At 39.9% G+C, this 18,235-nt stretch overlaps 1 protein-coding gene across 4 annotated transcripts in view; it reads left to right on the top strand.

Moving 5' to 3' along the window:
- The window catches only part of PCSK5 (proprotein convertase subtilisin/kexin type 5), a 470,026-nt gene that overhangs the window by 122,503 nt on the left and 329,288 nt on the right, over nt 1-18,235 (top strand). For all 4 annotated transcript variants that reach the window (XM_007130098.4, XM_055087125.1, XM_007130100.4 and 1 more), the window contains exons 4-5: nt 7,633-7,776; nt 11,613-11,689. In XM_007130098.4, the coding sequence (XP_007130160.1) occupies nt 7,633-7,776; nt 11,613-11,689 (221 nt within the window). The remainder of the gene's footprint in view (nt 1-7,632; nt 7,777-11,612; nt 11,690-18,235) is intronic.

Below are 18,235 nucleotides of genomic sequence, written 5' to 3'. Positions count from 1 at the left end.
AAAAAGAAATGAAGGAAACGATAGCAAAGATCAATAAAACTAAAAGCTGGTTCTTTGAGAAGATAAACAAAATTGGTACACCATTAGCCAGACTCATCAAGAAGAAAGGGAGAAGACTAAAATCAACAGAATTAGAAATGAAAAAGGAGAAGTAACAACGGACACTGCAGAAATACAAAGGATCATGAGAGGTTACTACAAGCAACTATGTGCCAATACAATGGACAACCTTGAAGAAATGGACAAATTCTTAGAAAAGCACAACCTTCCGAGACCAAACCAGGATGAAGTCGAAAATATAAACAGACTAATCTCAAGCACTGAAATTGAGACTGTGATTAAAAATCTTCCAACAAACAAAAGCCCAGGACCAGATGGCTTCACAGGCAAATTCTATCAAACATTTAGAGAAGAGCTAACACCTATCCTTCTCAAACTCTTCCAAAATATAGCAGAGGGAGGAACACTCCCAAACTCATTCTACGAGGCCACCATCACCCTGATACCAAAACCAGACAAAGATGTCACAAAGAAAGAAAACTACAGGACAACATCACTGATGAACAAAGATGCAAAAATCCTCAACAAAATACTATCAAACAGAATCCAACAGCACATTCAAAGGATCATACACCATGATCAAGTGGGGTTTATCCCAGGAATGCAAGGATTCTTCAAGGATTCTTCAATATATGTATATCAATCAATGTGATACATCAAATTATCAAACTGAAGGAGAAAAACCATATGCATTTTTCACAGAACTAGAATAAAAAATTTCACAATTTGTATGGAAACTCAAACGATCCCGAATAGCCAAAGCGATCTCTTACCTCAACATAATAAAGGCCATATATGACATACCCACAGCCAATATCATTCTCAGTGGTGAAAAACTGAAACCATTTCCTCTACAACTATAGTACAAAGCTACAGTAATCAAGACAGTATGGTACTGGCACAAAACCAGAAATATAGATAAATATAGATAAATATAGATAAATGGAACACGATAGAAAGTCCAGAGATAAACCCATGCACATATGGTTACCTTATCTTTGATAAAGGAGGCAAGAATATACAATGGAGAAAAACAGCCTCTTCCATAAGTGGTGCTGGGAAAACTGGACAGCTACATGTAAAAGAATGAAATTAGGGACTTCCTTGTGATACTATACATAGAGAATCCTAAAGATGCTACCAGAAAACTACTAGAGCTAATCAACGAATCTGGTAAAGTAGCAGGATACAAAATTAAGGCACAGAAATCTATTGTATTCCTATACACTAATGATGAAAAATCTGAAAGAGAAATTATGGAAACACTCTCATTTACCACTGCAACAAAAAGAGTAAAATACCTGGAATAAACCTACTTAAGGAAACAAAAGAGCTGTATGCAGAAAACTATTAGACACTGATGAAAGAAATTAAAGATGATACAAACAGATGGAGAGATATACCATATTCTTGGATTGGAAGACTCAATGTTGTGAAAATGACTATACTACCCAAAGCAATCTACATATTCAGTGCAATCCCTATCAAATTACCAATGGCATTTTTCACAGAACTAGAATAAAAAATTTCACAATTTGTATGGAAACTCAAACGATCCCGAATAGCCAAAGCGATCTTGAGAAAGAAAAACGGAGCTAGAGGAATCAGGCTCCCTGACTTCAGACTATAGTACAAAGCTACAGTAATCAAGACAGTATGGTACTGGCACAAAACCAGAAATATAGATAAATATAGATAAATATAGATAAATGGAACACGATAGAAAGTCCAGAGATAAACCCATGCACATATGGTTACCTTATCTTTGATAAAGGAGGCAAGAATATACAATGGAGAAAAACAGCCTCTTCCATAAGTGGTGCTGGGAAAACTGGACAGCTACATGTAAAAGAATGAAATTAGGGACTTCCTTGGTGGCGCAGTGGTTAAGAATCCACCTGCCAATGCAGAGGACATGGGTTCGAGCCCTCGTCCAGGCAGATCCCACATGCTACGGAGCAACTAAGCCCTTGCGCCACAACTACTGAGCCAGCGCACCTAAGCCCGTGCTCCGCAATAATAGAAGACACCACGATGAGAAGCCCACACACCGCAACAAAGAGTAGCCCCCACTCTCTGCAACTAGAGAAAGCCTGCGTGCATCAGTGAACACACAACACAGCCAAAGATAATAAATAAATGTTTTTTTTTAATGAATGAAATTAGAACACTCCCTAACACCATAGCCAAAAATAAACTCGAAATGGATTAAAGACCTAAATGTGAGGCAAGTCACTATAAAACCCTTGGAGGAAAACATAGGCAGAACACTCTATGACATAAATCACAGCAAGATCCTTTCTGGCCCACCTCCTAGAGAAATGGAAATAAAAACAAAAATAAACAAATGGGACCTAATGAAACTTAAAAGCTTTTGCACAGCAAAGGAAACCATAAACAAGACCAAAAGACAACCCTCAGAATGGGAGAAAATAGTTGCAAGTGAAGCAACTGACAAAGGATTAATCACCAAAGTATACAAGCAGCTCATGCAGCTTAATATCAAAAAAACAACCCAATCCAAAAATGGGCCGAATACCTAAATAGACATTCCTCCGAAGAAGATATACAGATTGCCAACAAACATATGAAAGGATGCTCAACATCACTAATCATTAGAGAAATGCAAATCAAAACTACAATGAGGTATCACCTTACACCAGTCAGAATGGCCATCATCAAAAAATCTACAAATGCTGGAGAGGGTGTGGAGAAAAGGGAACCCTTTGCACTGTTGGTGGGAATGTAAATTGATACAACCACTATGGAGAACAGTATGGCGGTTCCTTAAGAAACTAAAAGTAGAACTACCATACAACCCAGCAACCCCCCACTACTGGGCATATACTCTGAGAAAACCATAATTCAGAAAGAGTCTTGTACCACCATGTACACTGCAGCTCTATTTACAATAGCCAGGACATGGAAGCAATCTAGGTGTCCATCGACAGATGAATGGATTAAGAAGATGTGGCACATATATACAATGGAATATCTCAGCCATAAAAAGAAATGAAATTGAGTTATTTGTAGTGAGTTGCATGGACCTAGAGACTGTCATACAGAGTGAAGTAAGTCAGAAAAAGAAATACCGTATGCTAACACATATGTATGGAATCTAAAACAAACCAAAAAAGGTTCTGAAGAACCTAGGGGCAGGACAGGAATAAAGACGCAGACGTAGAGAATGCACTTGCGGACTCGGGGAGGGGGAAGGGTAAGCTGGGACAAAGTGAGAGAGTGGCATGGACATATATACACTACCAAATGTAAAATAGATAGCTAGTGGGAAGCAGCTGCATAGCACAGGAGATAAGTTCCGTGCTTTGTGTCCAGCTAGAGGGGTCTCATAGGGAGGCTGAAGGGAGACGCAAGAGGGAGGAGATATGGGGATGTAGCTGTATATATAGCTGATTCACTTTGTTATACAGCAGCAACTAACACACCATTGTAAAGCAATTATACTCCAATAAAGATGTTAAAAAAAAAAAGAAAAAGAAGTGTGTATCTGTTAATCCCAAGCTCCTAATTTATCCCTCTCCTGCCTCCCCTCTTTAGTAACCATAAGTTTGTTTTCTATGTCTTTGAGTCTGTTTCTTAAAACAGATTTTTTGTGTATTTAATTCTGCTCTCTTATTAACGTTGTAGAGTCAGAGTTGCAGTCTTATGAACCACTTTATCAATGGAAATGAACAACAGATGTTTTCAATGTTAGCAGACTATTGGCAGCATATAAATTGGCAGTTCATTGGAGACCTTAAGAACCTGGAAAAGTTTAAAAATAATGACACTGAGGGTTCCGCCCGCACCGCCCCCCCCAGTCTGAAGAAAATGGTGGTGAGAGCATAACAAAGGTGTTTATTTTGGGTATAAACTGTTCTTTCATTTAGCAAACATTGTGATATGTTTATAAAGACACAAGAGAAGTAGACACACCCAGAGTGGTTTATAAGCAAAAGAGCTCATAACCGTGGTATGGAAGAGGCCTTTTCTAGAACTCACAGAATAATCTCTCTAAAATTTCATTCCTGAAAAGAATAAAAGTTTTTATTGATAAGGAAATGAGAGACCTAGGTAGTAACCATTGTTTCTGTAGATATTTGCTATTTTGTATCCTTTCTAAATACTTTGTCATCTGTGCATAGACCATTGTTGAAATACAGGACATTATTCAGAGCTGAAGGTGCATATATTTACTCTAAGTATTTGTCTTACATATACAGTACACATATGTGGTTTTCATCAGCTTTAAATATGCTGGAAATTTCTGACTGGCCCCTTTTGTGAATACCAGCCTCAGGACTATATGTGGTAACACAATTCCAGAAACTAGTCTTAATTCCTGCTCTGGCACAGATCTCTTAACATGGCAGGCTGAGGATGAGGAAATCATGGCTAATATGTGTTCCTTTTGCCTTTGGGTAATGCTGTAACATAGATTGCTGTCAAGTAAATAGAGCCCAGTTTAAAGACCATTTTGATCAGGAAGTTAAGGAAATGACTAATTCCTTTTCATTTGGGCTGCATTGACTGGCGTCAGTATTTTCTGTAGTTTTTGCTCTTTGGATACCTTGGGCTTATGAAACAATGACATTAGAAACATGTTCGGAAGCCTGGACTACTTGAAATGGGTGTTAAAAATCTAAAGATCACATTCAGGATGTAGGGTCGTCGTTTAAGGGTCCACTGATCTTATTACTCATTTTCCAGAAACACCCCTGGCTCTGATCATCTTTTTTTTTTTCTTTGACATTTTAGCTACCTGATATATTAGATTATCCAAATGAAAGTATCAATTGGATATTTCCCCTCCTTCCCCTTCTACCAAATACCATGCTGGCAGATGAAAAGAAAAAAAGTGGTTCTAAAATATTTAATGGTGAAGTCAGATTAAACAGAAGCAGAGGTGGAAGAAAGAAACCTAACTGCTCCACTTTGAACACACATGTTTTCCATACACGGTGGGTTTTCTTCAATTTTCATAATTACAATTTCAGGCAGCATCCCTCCACTCGAGGACAGTTATCCATGTGTGGGTGACCCATTTCCTGTGCATTTCCTTCCTCCCACCCACCTCTTGGCCACATTAATGCTACTTTGTGTTACAGACGATACCACAGGTGGCCAGAGCAGGTTTTGAAAAAGAAAAAAATGAAATGGAAACCTGTCAGGGTTGCTTTGTGTTAAATTAAAATATTTGGTGAGGAGAGGCCCAAACTCTTGGCTAGAATGAGACTTCCGAAAAACATGGGCATTTTGTAGATCGACACTGTTTCTTTCATGATCTGTTAACCAAGCATTAGCTGGCTAGATATCTCTGATGAGGTCGGAGGAGCAAGCATTTGGCAGATGTGAACCTGGATATAAAGTGGAGAATATGCCCTCACTTCTGGCGTGTAATCGATAAGCAAATATTGACTGAAATCCTAGATTAGACTTGGTTTCATGCATAGTCTTCTAAAGGCTTAAAAAGGAGACAAAATTCACACACAAGATTCAACACTCAACCACAGTTCAGCAGAATTCAGTAAGTTGGGGTTGGACTGTGTAGAACAGAATGTGTGTTGTGTGTGTGTGTGGTGTGTTGTGTGTGTGTGTGTGTGTGTGTCTGTCTCTCTTCATTCCTAAGTTCAGGGAAGGGGAAGAGCTAGCCAAGTGGGAGGCAGTAGGTCCTGAGCTGTGCTCCAAAAACGGGAGAGAGAGGGGAGAGTGGAATTGGATCAGTGTAGTAATAGATGGTGGTGCAGGGCCTCAAGTGCCAGAAAGAAGTCAAGAAAGTGACAGAAAGTTACAAATGTTCATAAAATATATAAGCCCCTATTTTCAATGAAATTGATATTATCTGTGATGAAAAATGGGTATACCATTTGTTAGAATGAATCCATAAAACTACTCAAGTGTGTTTATGATGTTCGACAAAGGTATTAGAGGTATCTGCCACTAGTTAGAATTTGATTTTGAGGGGTAAAATTTGGAAAGAGGTGAGCTTCCATTTAGGTTGTACTTACAATAAAAGTCAGGTCATGGCTACAAAGCCTGGGATGACCTGACTTCTGCTGCCCATTCTGATCTGCTACATTTTATGCCATTTTCCTGCTCATCCACTAAGCTTCAGCTAAACCCCATCTTCTTTCTCTTTCTTCAATGCACTAATCTGTTTCTCACCTTATGGTCATTGCATTTGCTGTGTCCTCTACCACGACAAGGTCTAAGCTCTTGGGCAAGCCAGCTCTTTCTCAACAGTCATATCTCAACTCACATTTCACTTTCTCAGAAACTGGGGTCTTTTCTGACCATCCCCCCCAGAGAGGTGTGTACTCAGACTGCTCAGCATTCATCGCCATGTTTCCCTCTTTAATTCCTTTAAAACATAAAGAGTTTTCTGAATGGTCTTCCTTGTTTTCTTTATCATCTGTGTTTCCCCTTTAGAGAGGTCATGAGGACAGGGACCTCATCTTCCATGTTCACTGCCATACCCCAGCATGTAGTAAGTGCTCAATAAAGTATGTGTTAGATGGGTCAGTGGCAGTGGGGTCTCCATTATGCTTAGAGCATACAGAGCTCATGTTCTCTTCCCCTCTTGAAGTGCTGAACTGTTACAAAGCAGGAGGAAGATAGTGAATGTTGTGGACCTGGGGTGCCTTGTGTTGCCATGGCAGTAGGCTACAGCACATCCCTTTTCCTTTGTTCCTCTGCTGAGCCTTAAGAACCTGGAAAACACCACTCGGGGATATTTCATAGAGATGGACTTTGAAGGGGTAATTGTGTGGGTTGGACGAATGCTAGTCAATTATATCGGGAAGAACTGCTGGTTTAATTTATTTATTGTTGTGTTTGTATGTTGTAGCCATTGTGGAATGAAATCACTACACCTAATGAGCTAAGAGTCAATGCCTCTTCAGCCTGCCCTTCGAAGCCCTCACACACATTTTCCTGTGCCTGTCCCCTGTCTGGACCCTGCACTCTTCTTCTCTCCCTTCTCAAAGTAGCACTGAATGAGTCTTTTGGCTTCCTACAAATTATGAGACAACACTCATTGTTAATTTGCTGAAAGAAGTTTGAAGAAATTGTTATTTTTTTCTCATTAATGGGTTTCTCACAGCAGTGGCACACCTCTGGCTGGCACCGTACAGAAGCTGCCAGGGTTTTTTTGCAGCCAGGCTTTTCTAGGTGCCTGTTTAAGAAATTATAAGGTACATGCTCTTCAGTTACCTAGTTTGGATTTATAAATGAAATGCTACAATGCCTTTTTATGTGTCATTAATACATGCTAACAATAAAATGGTGCACCCATCATTCTGCTGTTGAGACATACTTTATTTATCCTGTTTTTCCGAAGGTATTAGAACAGGGCAGAACTGGCAGGAGAGATTTCTGTCTTGCTTTCCTTCCCCACATCTATCCTTCCCCTCTTCCCCTGTTGTCATGTTGGAGATCTGCGCTTCTACTTGAACAGACAATCCACCAAATTCCTGTTAATTTAATGCATTGTCTTAAGAAGTAGGTGATTTTTCCAGCCTCCTCACTATTTTGGTAATCTGCAACGTCCAGTTCTCCCTCTTACACCTTTAGCACTGCAGTGACAACACACATCCCTGCCAGTCAGACATGAATATCGAAGGAGCCTGGAAGAGAGGCTACACGGGAAAGAACATCGTGGTCACCATCCTGGATGATGGCATTGAGAGGACCCATCCAGACCTGATGCAGAACTACGTGAGTATTTGCTGTGGTCAGAGCAGCTTCCCTCCTGGGAAACAATGGAACTCATGTTAGGATGCTCCAAAAGGGGGAAAACCACTGAAAAATGCAGCCAGCGGGTACAATAGGCTCTGCCTGTTGCTCCCGTCTTATAAAGGATGCACTCTTGGAGGACAGGAAACAGGAGATAAGGCTATCCCGCTATCCACTTTTGTGTGCCTTTGATGTTCTGATGACAAAATGCAGGTGATAAGGTAGCAGAAACCCCAGCACCAATCCCATGTGCTACTGACAACATCCACTCTTCTCAGCAATTCATCCATGCAGCCAGATAGCACTCCTTGTTTCCTTTATGGAGAAAGCATGCTTAGAACTCTTCTCAAGTTATTCTGCGAGTCTCTTTCTCTCTCTGCCTCTCCCTTTTTAAAGGACAATAATGAACAGCCTCCCAGTAGTCCTTAGGAATCAGTCAATTCCCTTGCTTAAGAAAGGACTGAGATTCCAGGACTCAGAACATAGGTGAGCCCAAGGTCACAGAGCAAGTGAAAGGACTGAGACTCAGTACTTTCATTGAAAACCACAGTCTTGATACCCAGTGCCCACTGGACACTGGGGTTGGTTTCTGTCCCTGGGGTCCCCCTTACCACCATGATATTTCCTGCCTGGAAATAGGTCAATGACCACTCTCTCTTCTACTCTCCAAATGCCTCCTTTCCATCAGCTTCTCCTCCCTAAGTTTGGTTAAAAATGCCATAATTATCTCCCAACGTGCCATTCTCTGCTCAAATTTGTTTCTCATGACACCTTGGTGTCCTCCCTGAAATATCTCTTTTGTTACTTAAGAGCCTGCAGTGACTCCCTCTTATCCGCATATGCAGCTCTCTGATTCCTTTCAGGACTCAGCAGAGACTCCTGGTGGATGCCACTCCCACCAGTGCCTTCTAAGCTCCATTCTGTTGACTACTTCCACTAGAACACTGGTATCACTGCTTACCCACTAGGACTTCAGTCACTTTTACCTCTGTCCCTCTCTGTCCCTTCATAACTCCTTTTAATCCCAAAACTTTGGTTGTATGAGTTTTCCTATATTGTATTTCATGTTGTTATTGAAAAAAATGTCAAAGTTGGTGGTTTTCTCTCGGCTTCCAAGTTTCCTCTCGCAGCCTTGAAAATACAAGCAGCTCCAAATCATGATGAGGTCAGGACTCATGTTGATCCTTAAGGAGGAAAGTCACGGGCCAGGGTGGGAAGCTTTGCTTCGTGTTTACGGAGAAAACCCCACAGAAAACCCTAGCTATAACCGGGAGGACCACATCTCCTCAGATTTTTCTCTTCTCTATTCTATATTCATCATCATTAAGGGAGCGACGTCAGCAAGCCCAGCCCATCTCACGGTGCCCTGAGCTTGTGGAGAGCTCTGAGAGGGGCCTGGCCCCATAGCTTCCCTTTGCACATTAACACAAAGGACTCACCATCCTCGCAGGCCTGCTGCCTTTCTCTCCTCTTTGCTCCTCGGTAACTGGTGGACACGGCAGTGGCCCATTGTCCTGGACTCACTCAGAATGGACATGGCCTTTTCCTTAAGGCGGACATACTGTCCTCTTGAAATCTGCTATTTCTCCCCCCTCTCTCTGTCGCCCCCCCCCCCCGCCCTTCAGCATGGGAAGACATGGTTTCCCTGCACTGTGGGAATGACTCCCTGTATCTGTCTCTCTGACCCTCTCTCCTCTGGCTTCTTTCTCATGTGCCGCTTCATCTTCTCATGAAACCATTTAGGTAGCGATTGCCATATATGCTCTCCAATGTTTATTTTTCATTTGCTCAGTCTCACTTATTGCATGACACTTACTTTCTCTTAGTTTTCCTTTTGTCACTCAAACCTGAAAAGATTCTCTTTTTATCTTTGCAAATAAAATACTTTCAAGTCACTTCCTTGACACATCAGAAAGTACCACTGGCTCACACAGCCACCCATATTTCTGACCTGCAAAGACCTTCACTCAGGACCACCCAATATCACCTTATACTTTTATCAACTTTAACTGCTTTGTCTCTCAGTATTCTACCCTGTTGCCCTTTTTGTTTCAGAAATTCAGCTAATAAACTTCACAAATCAATGTTTACAATGAAATGTTGAAACAGTTTCTCCTAAATTAGATGCTTTTCCCTAAGGTTGAAAAACAGAGAGAGAGAGAGAGAGAGAGAGAGAGAAGGAACTGCAAGTTCATTTAGTTCTCCTTTGTACAAGACACTTGATTGGCTGCCCTTACCCTGCCTCCAAGCACACTCAGATAAACTTGTGTCTCTTCACAGAATGGAATTTTAGAGCTAAAAAGGAACTTCAGTTCAGCCTCCTCATTTGATAGGGTAGACACTGAGGCCTGAAGACTAAAGTGAGTTAGCCCAGGTCATATAAAGAACAGAACTGTGGCTGTCCACTGCCTAGCAAAGAAGTCTTTCTTATCGTACGCAATGCAGTTTTTACAGGGTGTTCCTACTCCCCACTGCATAGAAATGCATTTGATTAAACACAAAGAGCCTTAACCTAAATGTGATTGCATTCTTTACCTTTTTCACTTTTTTCTCCCTGGAAAGAAAATTCTCCAGAGTTCACCTGTGCAATTAGCAGTACTGGTGCCCTTTTAATTCTCCTAATGTTAGAGCTGGTGAAGAGTAAGAGAAAAGCACATTGGATGGGGTGGCTGGGTTCCAGTCTTAATTCCATAGGCAATTCGTTTCATGCCTTTGGCCAAGTCACATAACCTGTCTCGGGCTTCTGTTTCCGTATAAGTGAAATTGCACAGTATTGTCCTTCATGCTCTAATGACTGCTGAGGTAGGCTGCTTTGTATGTTCCTTTGTACGGGAAGCAGAGACTTATCACCTTTATATGTCATGTGTATTTTTCTTACTCCCCCCAAACATTTCAGACTCCATGTACTTTAAGTTATTTTCAGAAACAAGAGCCTTTGATAAAGACAGAAAACAAAGATAGCATTTACTTTCACTAAAACTGATAAATAAATCATAAAGCATCAGAAAATTCAAAACATCCTAAATTAGTTCTGTCTATGGTGATATAAATTTGGATGATGGAACAATCCATTAATTTTTTTTTTCAGTAATTTGAAGATTTTTCACAATCATTTAAAAAAGCAAACAAATAAATTCAGCTTTCGTTTCAGAGAAACTTCTGCTTCATTTTGAAACTTTGACGTGTAACAAAATTTTGGTCATTATTTTGGTTGGGGCAAAAGACCATTTGGTGTTAGTACAAAGTGTTGAATTGTAGACCCTTTTTATAGTAGATAAAACATCTGAAACCAGACAAATATTGCCTAATAGAGGTCCCAAGATACCTGATATAATAGATTTCTAATAATGATTTTTAATTGGCTTGCCAATTACTTGTGAATGATTTCTGTCTCCAAAAATCTTTGAATGGTGATAAGGCATTTGCACACTCAAGAAATGAAGTAAGGAATACAGAAAGAGTCGGCGAAGAATAAATCAGTGTCTTCTAGGTGTTCTAGCAGTACTTCGCAGAGAAGGTGGCTGTCGAGGACATCTTCAAAGCACTGGGGTGAGGGGTCAGTGCTAGGTATGAGGGAAAAGTGCTGGCAAGAGTGGACTGGGCACGTCTTTGGTCTATAGAGAGTATTTCTTCACCTTCATAGGGAAAGATATGACGCTGATTATTACAGAACAAGCCATCCTGACACCACCGGACCATGAGTGTATTATTTACTAATTACTCTCTTTCAGAAATGTGTTTAAGGAGGCCTGAGCCTTCAGGTGCATGGCTAATTAATGAACATCTGTCTCCTTTCTCTCTCTCCTCTGTGACCATAGGATGCTCTGGCGAGTTGTGACGTGAATGGGAACGACTTAGACCCCATGCCTCGTTATGACGCGAGCAACGAGAACAAGTAAGGGCCAAGTGGGGGTACCTGGCGTGTGGCTGGCAGGGAGCTTTGTTTTCTGCTCTTGCGGAGGGAAGTATTTTTTTGAAAATCTTTGGTAACAAATGATCCCTAACTTGCTCCAAGATAAACAAGTGTTTTTCCGCTAAAGCTTCCGGATATAAAAAGGCACGGCCCACATAGTAAGAATGGTTGCAGAGAGAACTCTGGGGAATGACTTAAGGGTGCGGTTGGGGAATATTGTTCCTCAGGTGTTCATTGGCCTGTGACCCATTTGTTTAGGGATAGGGGTGCTAAAGGGAGAGGCAAAACAAAGTGCCCCCCGAGAGGGTTACTTTATTCTGTTAAGTTCAACGCATTTGATTGAATGCTGTGCTTGAGGTCTCTGCCAGTGCTTTCTGATTTGCTCCTTTTTCTTCTCTACTTTGTAGTGATTGTGTTTTTTACTAATATACCTGAAATACCTGCATGCTTTGCCACATATGGAACACATTACCTTTCTTATTCTCCCAGTCGAGAGCCTTTAGAAACCCATGTAACCACGTTTGCACTTTCCAGTTAGTACAGTAGCTTTTTTGAAAGCAAATGAAATATACATCCATTTCTTGCTTATGGTGATCCAGTATTTTTAAAAGATTAGTAGGTGTTTCTAATCTCTAGGTCACATTAACTTTTTTGCTTTTACTGCAAAGTTTCTCCAGGATAATGCTGTGATTTAGATACTATCATTTGAATTTTTATTTACATGTTTTTGTTTGGAATCACAGAAGTTATAAAGAGAGGTGTTTTACCCACTTATTATGTACTATTTCTAGCCTGCATTTTTCTGTAGGGAAAGGTTTCTCAGCTGGTATTTTTTAAGTAAGTCAATAAGTTTAGATAAAACCAACGCGGCCTGGATAATTATGACTGTACATGGGTTTTTCTTTTTTTTTTCCCCCTCTTCTTAGCATTTACAAAGAAGCCTCAAAAAAGTGAAAAATAGGTGAAAAATATGCTGTTTTTAACATTAACAAGTCAATATTATAAATCAAATTCAGTGGTGAAAGCATTAATATACAAGTTGATGTAGATAGAATTTTCCAGAACTTTCCAGACAAAAAGAGAAAGGGACCTAAAGTAAACTGGATCATTTTCTTTCAAGCCTGGTCATTACTGTCTAGGTTACACTGTTTAAAGTTATGGTCAATTTCACACAAAGGGTTATAATTTGAGACAATGTGAGCTAACTTATTTAACCTAATTTGCAAACTAGCATGAAACACTGAAGAAGAAACTTGAAGCTTTCACCGATAAATTTCACTCTCCAGTCCATTCTACTCTAGTGTGACACATATACTCCTAAAAATACTTGCACTCTGCAAAGTCTAAAACCATAAAGTAATAGGAAAAGCTTAGAAGCTTCATCAATGACACACAGAAAAATGATAGGGACCTATTAAAAATTATTCATGTTAACACTTTATTTATGTTAAGTGGTTAAGAAATTTATAAAACTATAATAAATGTGGCACTTAATCTTTTTTAAATTTTTTAAATTTAAAAAAGTCCTTTTTTAAATTATCTTTTTTTAAATTCAGCCCTTAGATGTGAAGGAAAAAAAAGGCTCAGACAGGTCAAGTGGATGAGGGTTAAACAGGTAATAAGTGATGACGAAGTTAGGAAACAAAGACTCGAACTCAAGTGGTTTATTTACAAGCTCTTCCTCTGCATATTATTCGCAAGGCCAGAGCCCTTATGGTAATGAAAAGGAAAATGATCCAAGTTTATCTTTCATTTAAATGAGTTGTAACTAGAGATAATTGGTTTCAGTAACAGTAAATTTGAGAGGAAGAAAGGGTGAATTATTGACCAAAATATTTGGAGAATACAGAGCGCTGAGCTGACCTTTGACATCCTGTCATAAAGGAGGCTCGAGACTGCGTGGCATTCTTCTACTTCAAAATAGTAAGGATATGATTCATAGCTAGGCTGGGTTCAAAGTCCGTTTCCATCAATTTTATACTTAATCTGTGTCTTATCATTATGAAGTTAAATTCTAGTATGTTTATAATACAATTCTCTTGTGACACTGACTTCTTAAGCTACACTGTTCTTTTTTAATTTTTTATACAATTTATAAAGGTTACACTCCATTTACAGTTTTTACAAAATATTGGCTATATTCCCTGTGTTGTACAATACATCCTTGTAGCCTATCTTACACCCAATAGTTTGTACCTCCCACTCCCCGACACCTGTACTGCCCCTCCTGGCACTTCATCTTGAATAAGACCTGAAATTTGCTTATGGAAGTGTGTACCCATTGCATGTACTTCTACTCACATGCCTGCCACTCTGTGTGCAAGAAAAAAAGAGGAAGAAAGATAAAGATGAAAACTTTGAAGAAGAACAGAGAATAGAGAGGAAAATAACAAAATAGGCTGGGAGGAAGGGGGAAAATAAGCAGAGTGGAGGATACCCTCCAGGATGTTTTTTGGAAGGATGGCAGCTTGCAAGTTATTCTGAAGTGGAAGGAGGGTTATCTGAGGTCAAAGAGGAAGTAACAGCACCAGATGTAGACACAAGTGGACCATTGTGCTCCTAAGTTGTGCAGCTCTGTGTGTTTCGTGCATTCCTACAGCGCTCAGTGCAACTAGGTATGTTTTCTACAGTCACCTAGAGTTTCTGGGACAAAATTGTGCATAAACAAATGCAAATTTCACATTATACTCAAATCACTCTCTAATATATCAATGTAATTGGAAGAAATTTGTGTTTTCAAGGCAAGCATGATAGTAGAACTGATTGTACCATAACTGTTGGCTAAAGTTATCCCATCAACATTTGTGTGTATAGAGAAAAGATAGGAAAGCTAGAGGAAAGTCGAGATCAAGTTAACACCCACAGTATCCTTGTACAGGGTATGAAGGGACAAGAGGGGCTGTAGGTGGAAACTGAAAATGTATTGTGCCCTGTAGCCAGTTCTGTCTGAATCTACATGTGGTGACTTTTGCATCGAAACTCAGTGGTAATGGTGGCTGTTCTCCAAGGGCGTATCTGTCCTGTGACTGACAGTGCTAACTGCAAAGGCTGTGTGTGAAGACAATTCTTTGAGTGTTGGCTTTGATGGCTTTTTACAGGCTGCCTTTTAAAAACTGTATCCTTTGTGAGGGTTCCTTTCCAACTTGGCAGCTCCCCAAGACCTTTGTTCAGGAAGAGTCACTACTATCCCGCTTCCTCTGGGGTATTCTAGTGTGTCCTGCTTTGACTCATTCTAAGTACTGTTCATGGTTCATTGAGTGCAGTGTGGGTTTGAGTGTTGGAGGACACAGGCATTGTTCTGGATGTATGCTTAGTTTGTAGCCTTGACAGTGAAATAGGGCATTTTCAGAGGGGCAACACCACCACTCCTACCTCTGTTTTATGAAAATCAGCAGTCACCTGGGGCATCAGATGTCCCTTTATCTCCTATCATTACTGCTGCCCAATTTTTTCTTGGCCAACCACAAGCATATATTCAGACATTTAGGGTTAAAATATCGTCTCTGCTCATTAGACCATAATTATAAATATGATTGATGGATCTGTCTTTAAGTGTGGATCCACAGATAGATAATTCTGTTTCAACAGAAGTCATTTGGCATCAGGAAATAAAGAGTGGTTTGTAGTTTAAGAGAGTTGACTTTTATCCTTGGTTCACCTTAATAGCTTTATGGTCTTTAGGCCTAACTATTCTGAGCTTTAGTATTTTTAAAAATATCTAAAATGGGCATAATAATACTTCCAAAGATTAGCAATAAAATATGTAAAACACCAAGCATAGGGCTGACTATCTAATAGGCACTAGGTAATTATAGCTGTTATTATAATTCTGTGTTCAATTCCTATATCCAGTTCTCGATAAATAATCAGTTAAAAATTACAATTATCTCAAAATATATGTGCATATGAATATGAACATTTCACACTTCAATTAAGACTTGGAAGTCTTTGTTTATTTCCAAGGTTAGAGGTTTAGATATGTTTTCTGCTTCTTCAGGGTCTGGGAACTGTGGCTCATTTGGTCTACAGTAAATCTGCTTTTCTTTAATTCCAATACTCTGTCTCCCTTTAGTGGACCATGAGTCCTTGAATTTGAAGTGAGTTAGTGAGGGGGGGGAATTTCTAAACATTGCCTGAATGAAAAAGTTGAGGCATATGCTGTGCAAGTACCTCCTCATTGTACAGTCTGACCAGTAGGCTTCAGAGCATATTGGAATTATTTACACCTAGGTGCGTTTGTTCATTCATTCAGCAGGTACTCATTAAGACGCTACTTTTGTGAATGGCTCTGTGCTAAATGCTTGGGGGATACAATGATGCAATAATATAGACTACTAACTAATAGGTTGAATTAGGAGATGACTTAGTAAGGAGCTGTAACCTGAAGGGTTTTGGGTCCTATAGTTGGCTCTTCCTAACCGTAGGTGTGGAACCTGAGGATACGGATGGTTAAATGAACTGTGTCATTTTGTATAAGGGACTTGAGCTTCCACGGAGTTTGGTATCTGCAGTTTGGTATCTGGAACCAATGTCGCATGGATACTGAGGGATGGCTATACTAAGAGACAATGCACCCTCAAAACTTTATGCAGATCATATCTCTCAGATTTACCTGATTACATTTCTAGCACTAAAGATTTGGGGTGAAGAAAATTACCTCTGAAGTAAAAAATGTTATAAAAATCCTTTTCTTATCGCTTTTTCAAGTCCCCAGATGGTGGTGTGTCAAACCTAAATAACAGATGCTAAAGAAATAGCATTATTAGGGGAGACCATAAAACCTCTCTCCCATTCCGCTTTGCCTCCATTCGTATTAACTTGTAGAATAAAGCTGACTGCATTATTCTAGGCTTAAAATAGAAAACGCCTGCCTATAAATGAAAGTCTCCTGGCATTTCATACTACTACCCCCATTTCTGATAAATGAATTATTGATGTCTGAGTTAGATTTTTCCTTCCCTAGGTTGCTTCTTTTTAAATATTCCCTGTGCTTGAGTCATAGCAACATATTTAGTGGGAGATGAGACCACACTGTGTATCTTGAATGTGTGATATGTAGGCCCAGAATCTAATTCCCTTTCAAAACAAACCAACCTATAGGTTAAAGACTCATTTCCAAAAGGAATGGATTTTTCATTTTTGTTGCTTATCTCTGTTTCCCTGAAGATTTAACCAGGGTGGATGGAAGTACACTTCTGCTCGTCTTTAGTGTCCTTTTCACACATCATTTCTGGTTTTTAGAATGTCGCCATGTTGCGTGGCCTTTTCTTTCTCATCCCTGCAGATGAGGACTATTGTCAGTAGATAGCGTTCCAAAGCAAAGCCGATAAATGTAGGCAGTGTTGTCTACCTATACAGGAACTATTTTAACTCAATACTAGAGAGAAAACCACACTTTAAATCTACCACCTTAACAGATAGAAGCATTATTTCTTCATACCCAGGATTTAGCCAAACATGTTCAGGTAAAACTATCCTATAGCTAGGTAGCTCAGACAAAACCTACCAAAAAGAAGTGAGGCCATTATCAGAGGCTGATTTGTTTTTTCCATATATTTTTGAAAATTTTCCCCTAATCCTTTCGCAAAATAACACTACAATGTACTATATAGTAGTTACTTGATCAATGATTAGCACGTGAATTTATATAATGCTGACTACAAATGTATGTACCAGAGGCCAAATGTGTACAAAAGAGACAATTGTGAAAAATATCTGATCCTTTTCATATACAGCTATAGATTTTATGTCCATGAAAGAACCTGCAACAAATCTTATAGAAAATTTGTTTCTGTCCCATAGATTCATAATGTAATATGTTGAGATAAGTAACATTTTGGACCATCTTCTAGGTTCTGGGAAGTGGTCTTGGTCTGGGGCCTCACAGAAAGTTGAGTAACAATAGGAAATGGCTTCTCTCGGACCAGAAGCCAGCCATCCCGTCCCTTCCCTCACCAGATGGTAGTCACAAGGTCCTGACCATCCTCACCATTTAAATCCTTCTCTTTAATAGCTCTCCAGAGACTCCCCCATTCCATCCATCCACACTAGCCTTCTGTTAGTCTAATACCCTTCTCTCACCTTCCTCCTTGGAAAATCTCCTAGATAGTTTCCCTGTCTCCAGTCTCAACCCCATCCTGCTGCCCAAGTGATATTTTAGAACCAAAATAATAATATTAAAACCTTGTAATATCTTGAAATTTTGTTAAAATGCAAAACCCTTCATGACCCCACTCTTCCCTCAAGTCTGCTCTGCTCTCTGTCCACCCCTTCCCCGCACTTTATCTACCCTGCAGGACTTGCGGGGTTCACCAAAGGTGCCACACTTGTTCAACCTTTCACCATCTGCACCTGCATAATTCCTTCTTTCTCTGCCACTCATGTCACTTCCCCTGTGAAGCGAAGTGGTCTTGGTCTGGGGCCTCACAGAAAGTTGAGTAACAATAGGAAATGGCTTCTCTCGGACCAGAAGCCAGCCATCCCGTCCCTTCCCTCACCAGATGGTAGTCACAAGGTCCTGACCATCCT

Source organism: Physeter macrocephalus, chromosome 9 (assembly GCF_002837175.3).
Source record: "Physeter macrocephalus isolate SW-GA chromosome 9, ASM283717v5, whole genome shotgun sequence".
NCBI classification, from domain to species: Eukaryota; Metazoa; Chordata; class Mammalia; order Artiodactyla; family Physeteridae; genus Physeter; species Physeter macrocephalus.
The sequence above is the reverse complement of the archived record's forward strand: the minus strand, read 5'-3'. Positions and strand labels throughout refer to the sequence as shown.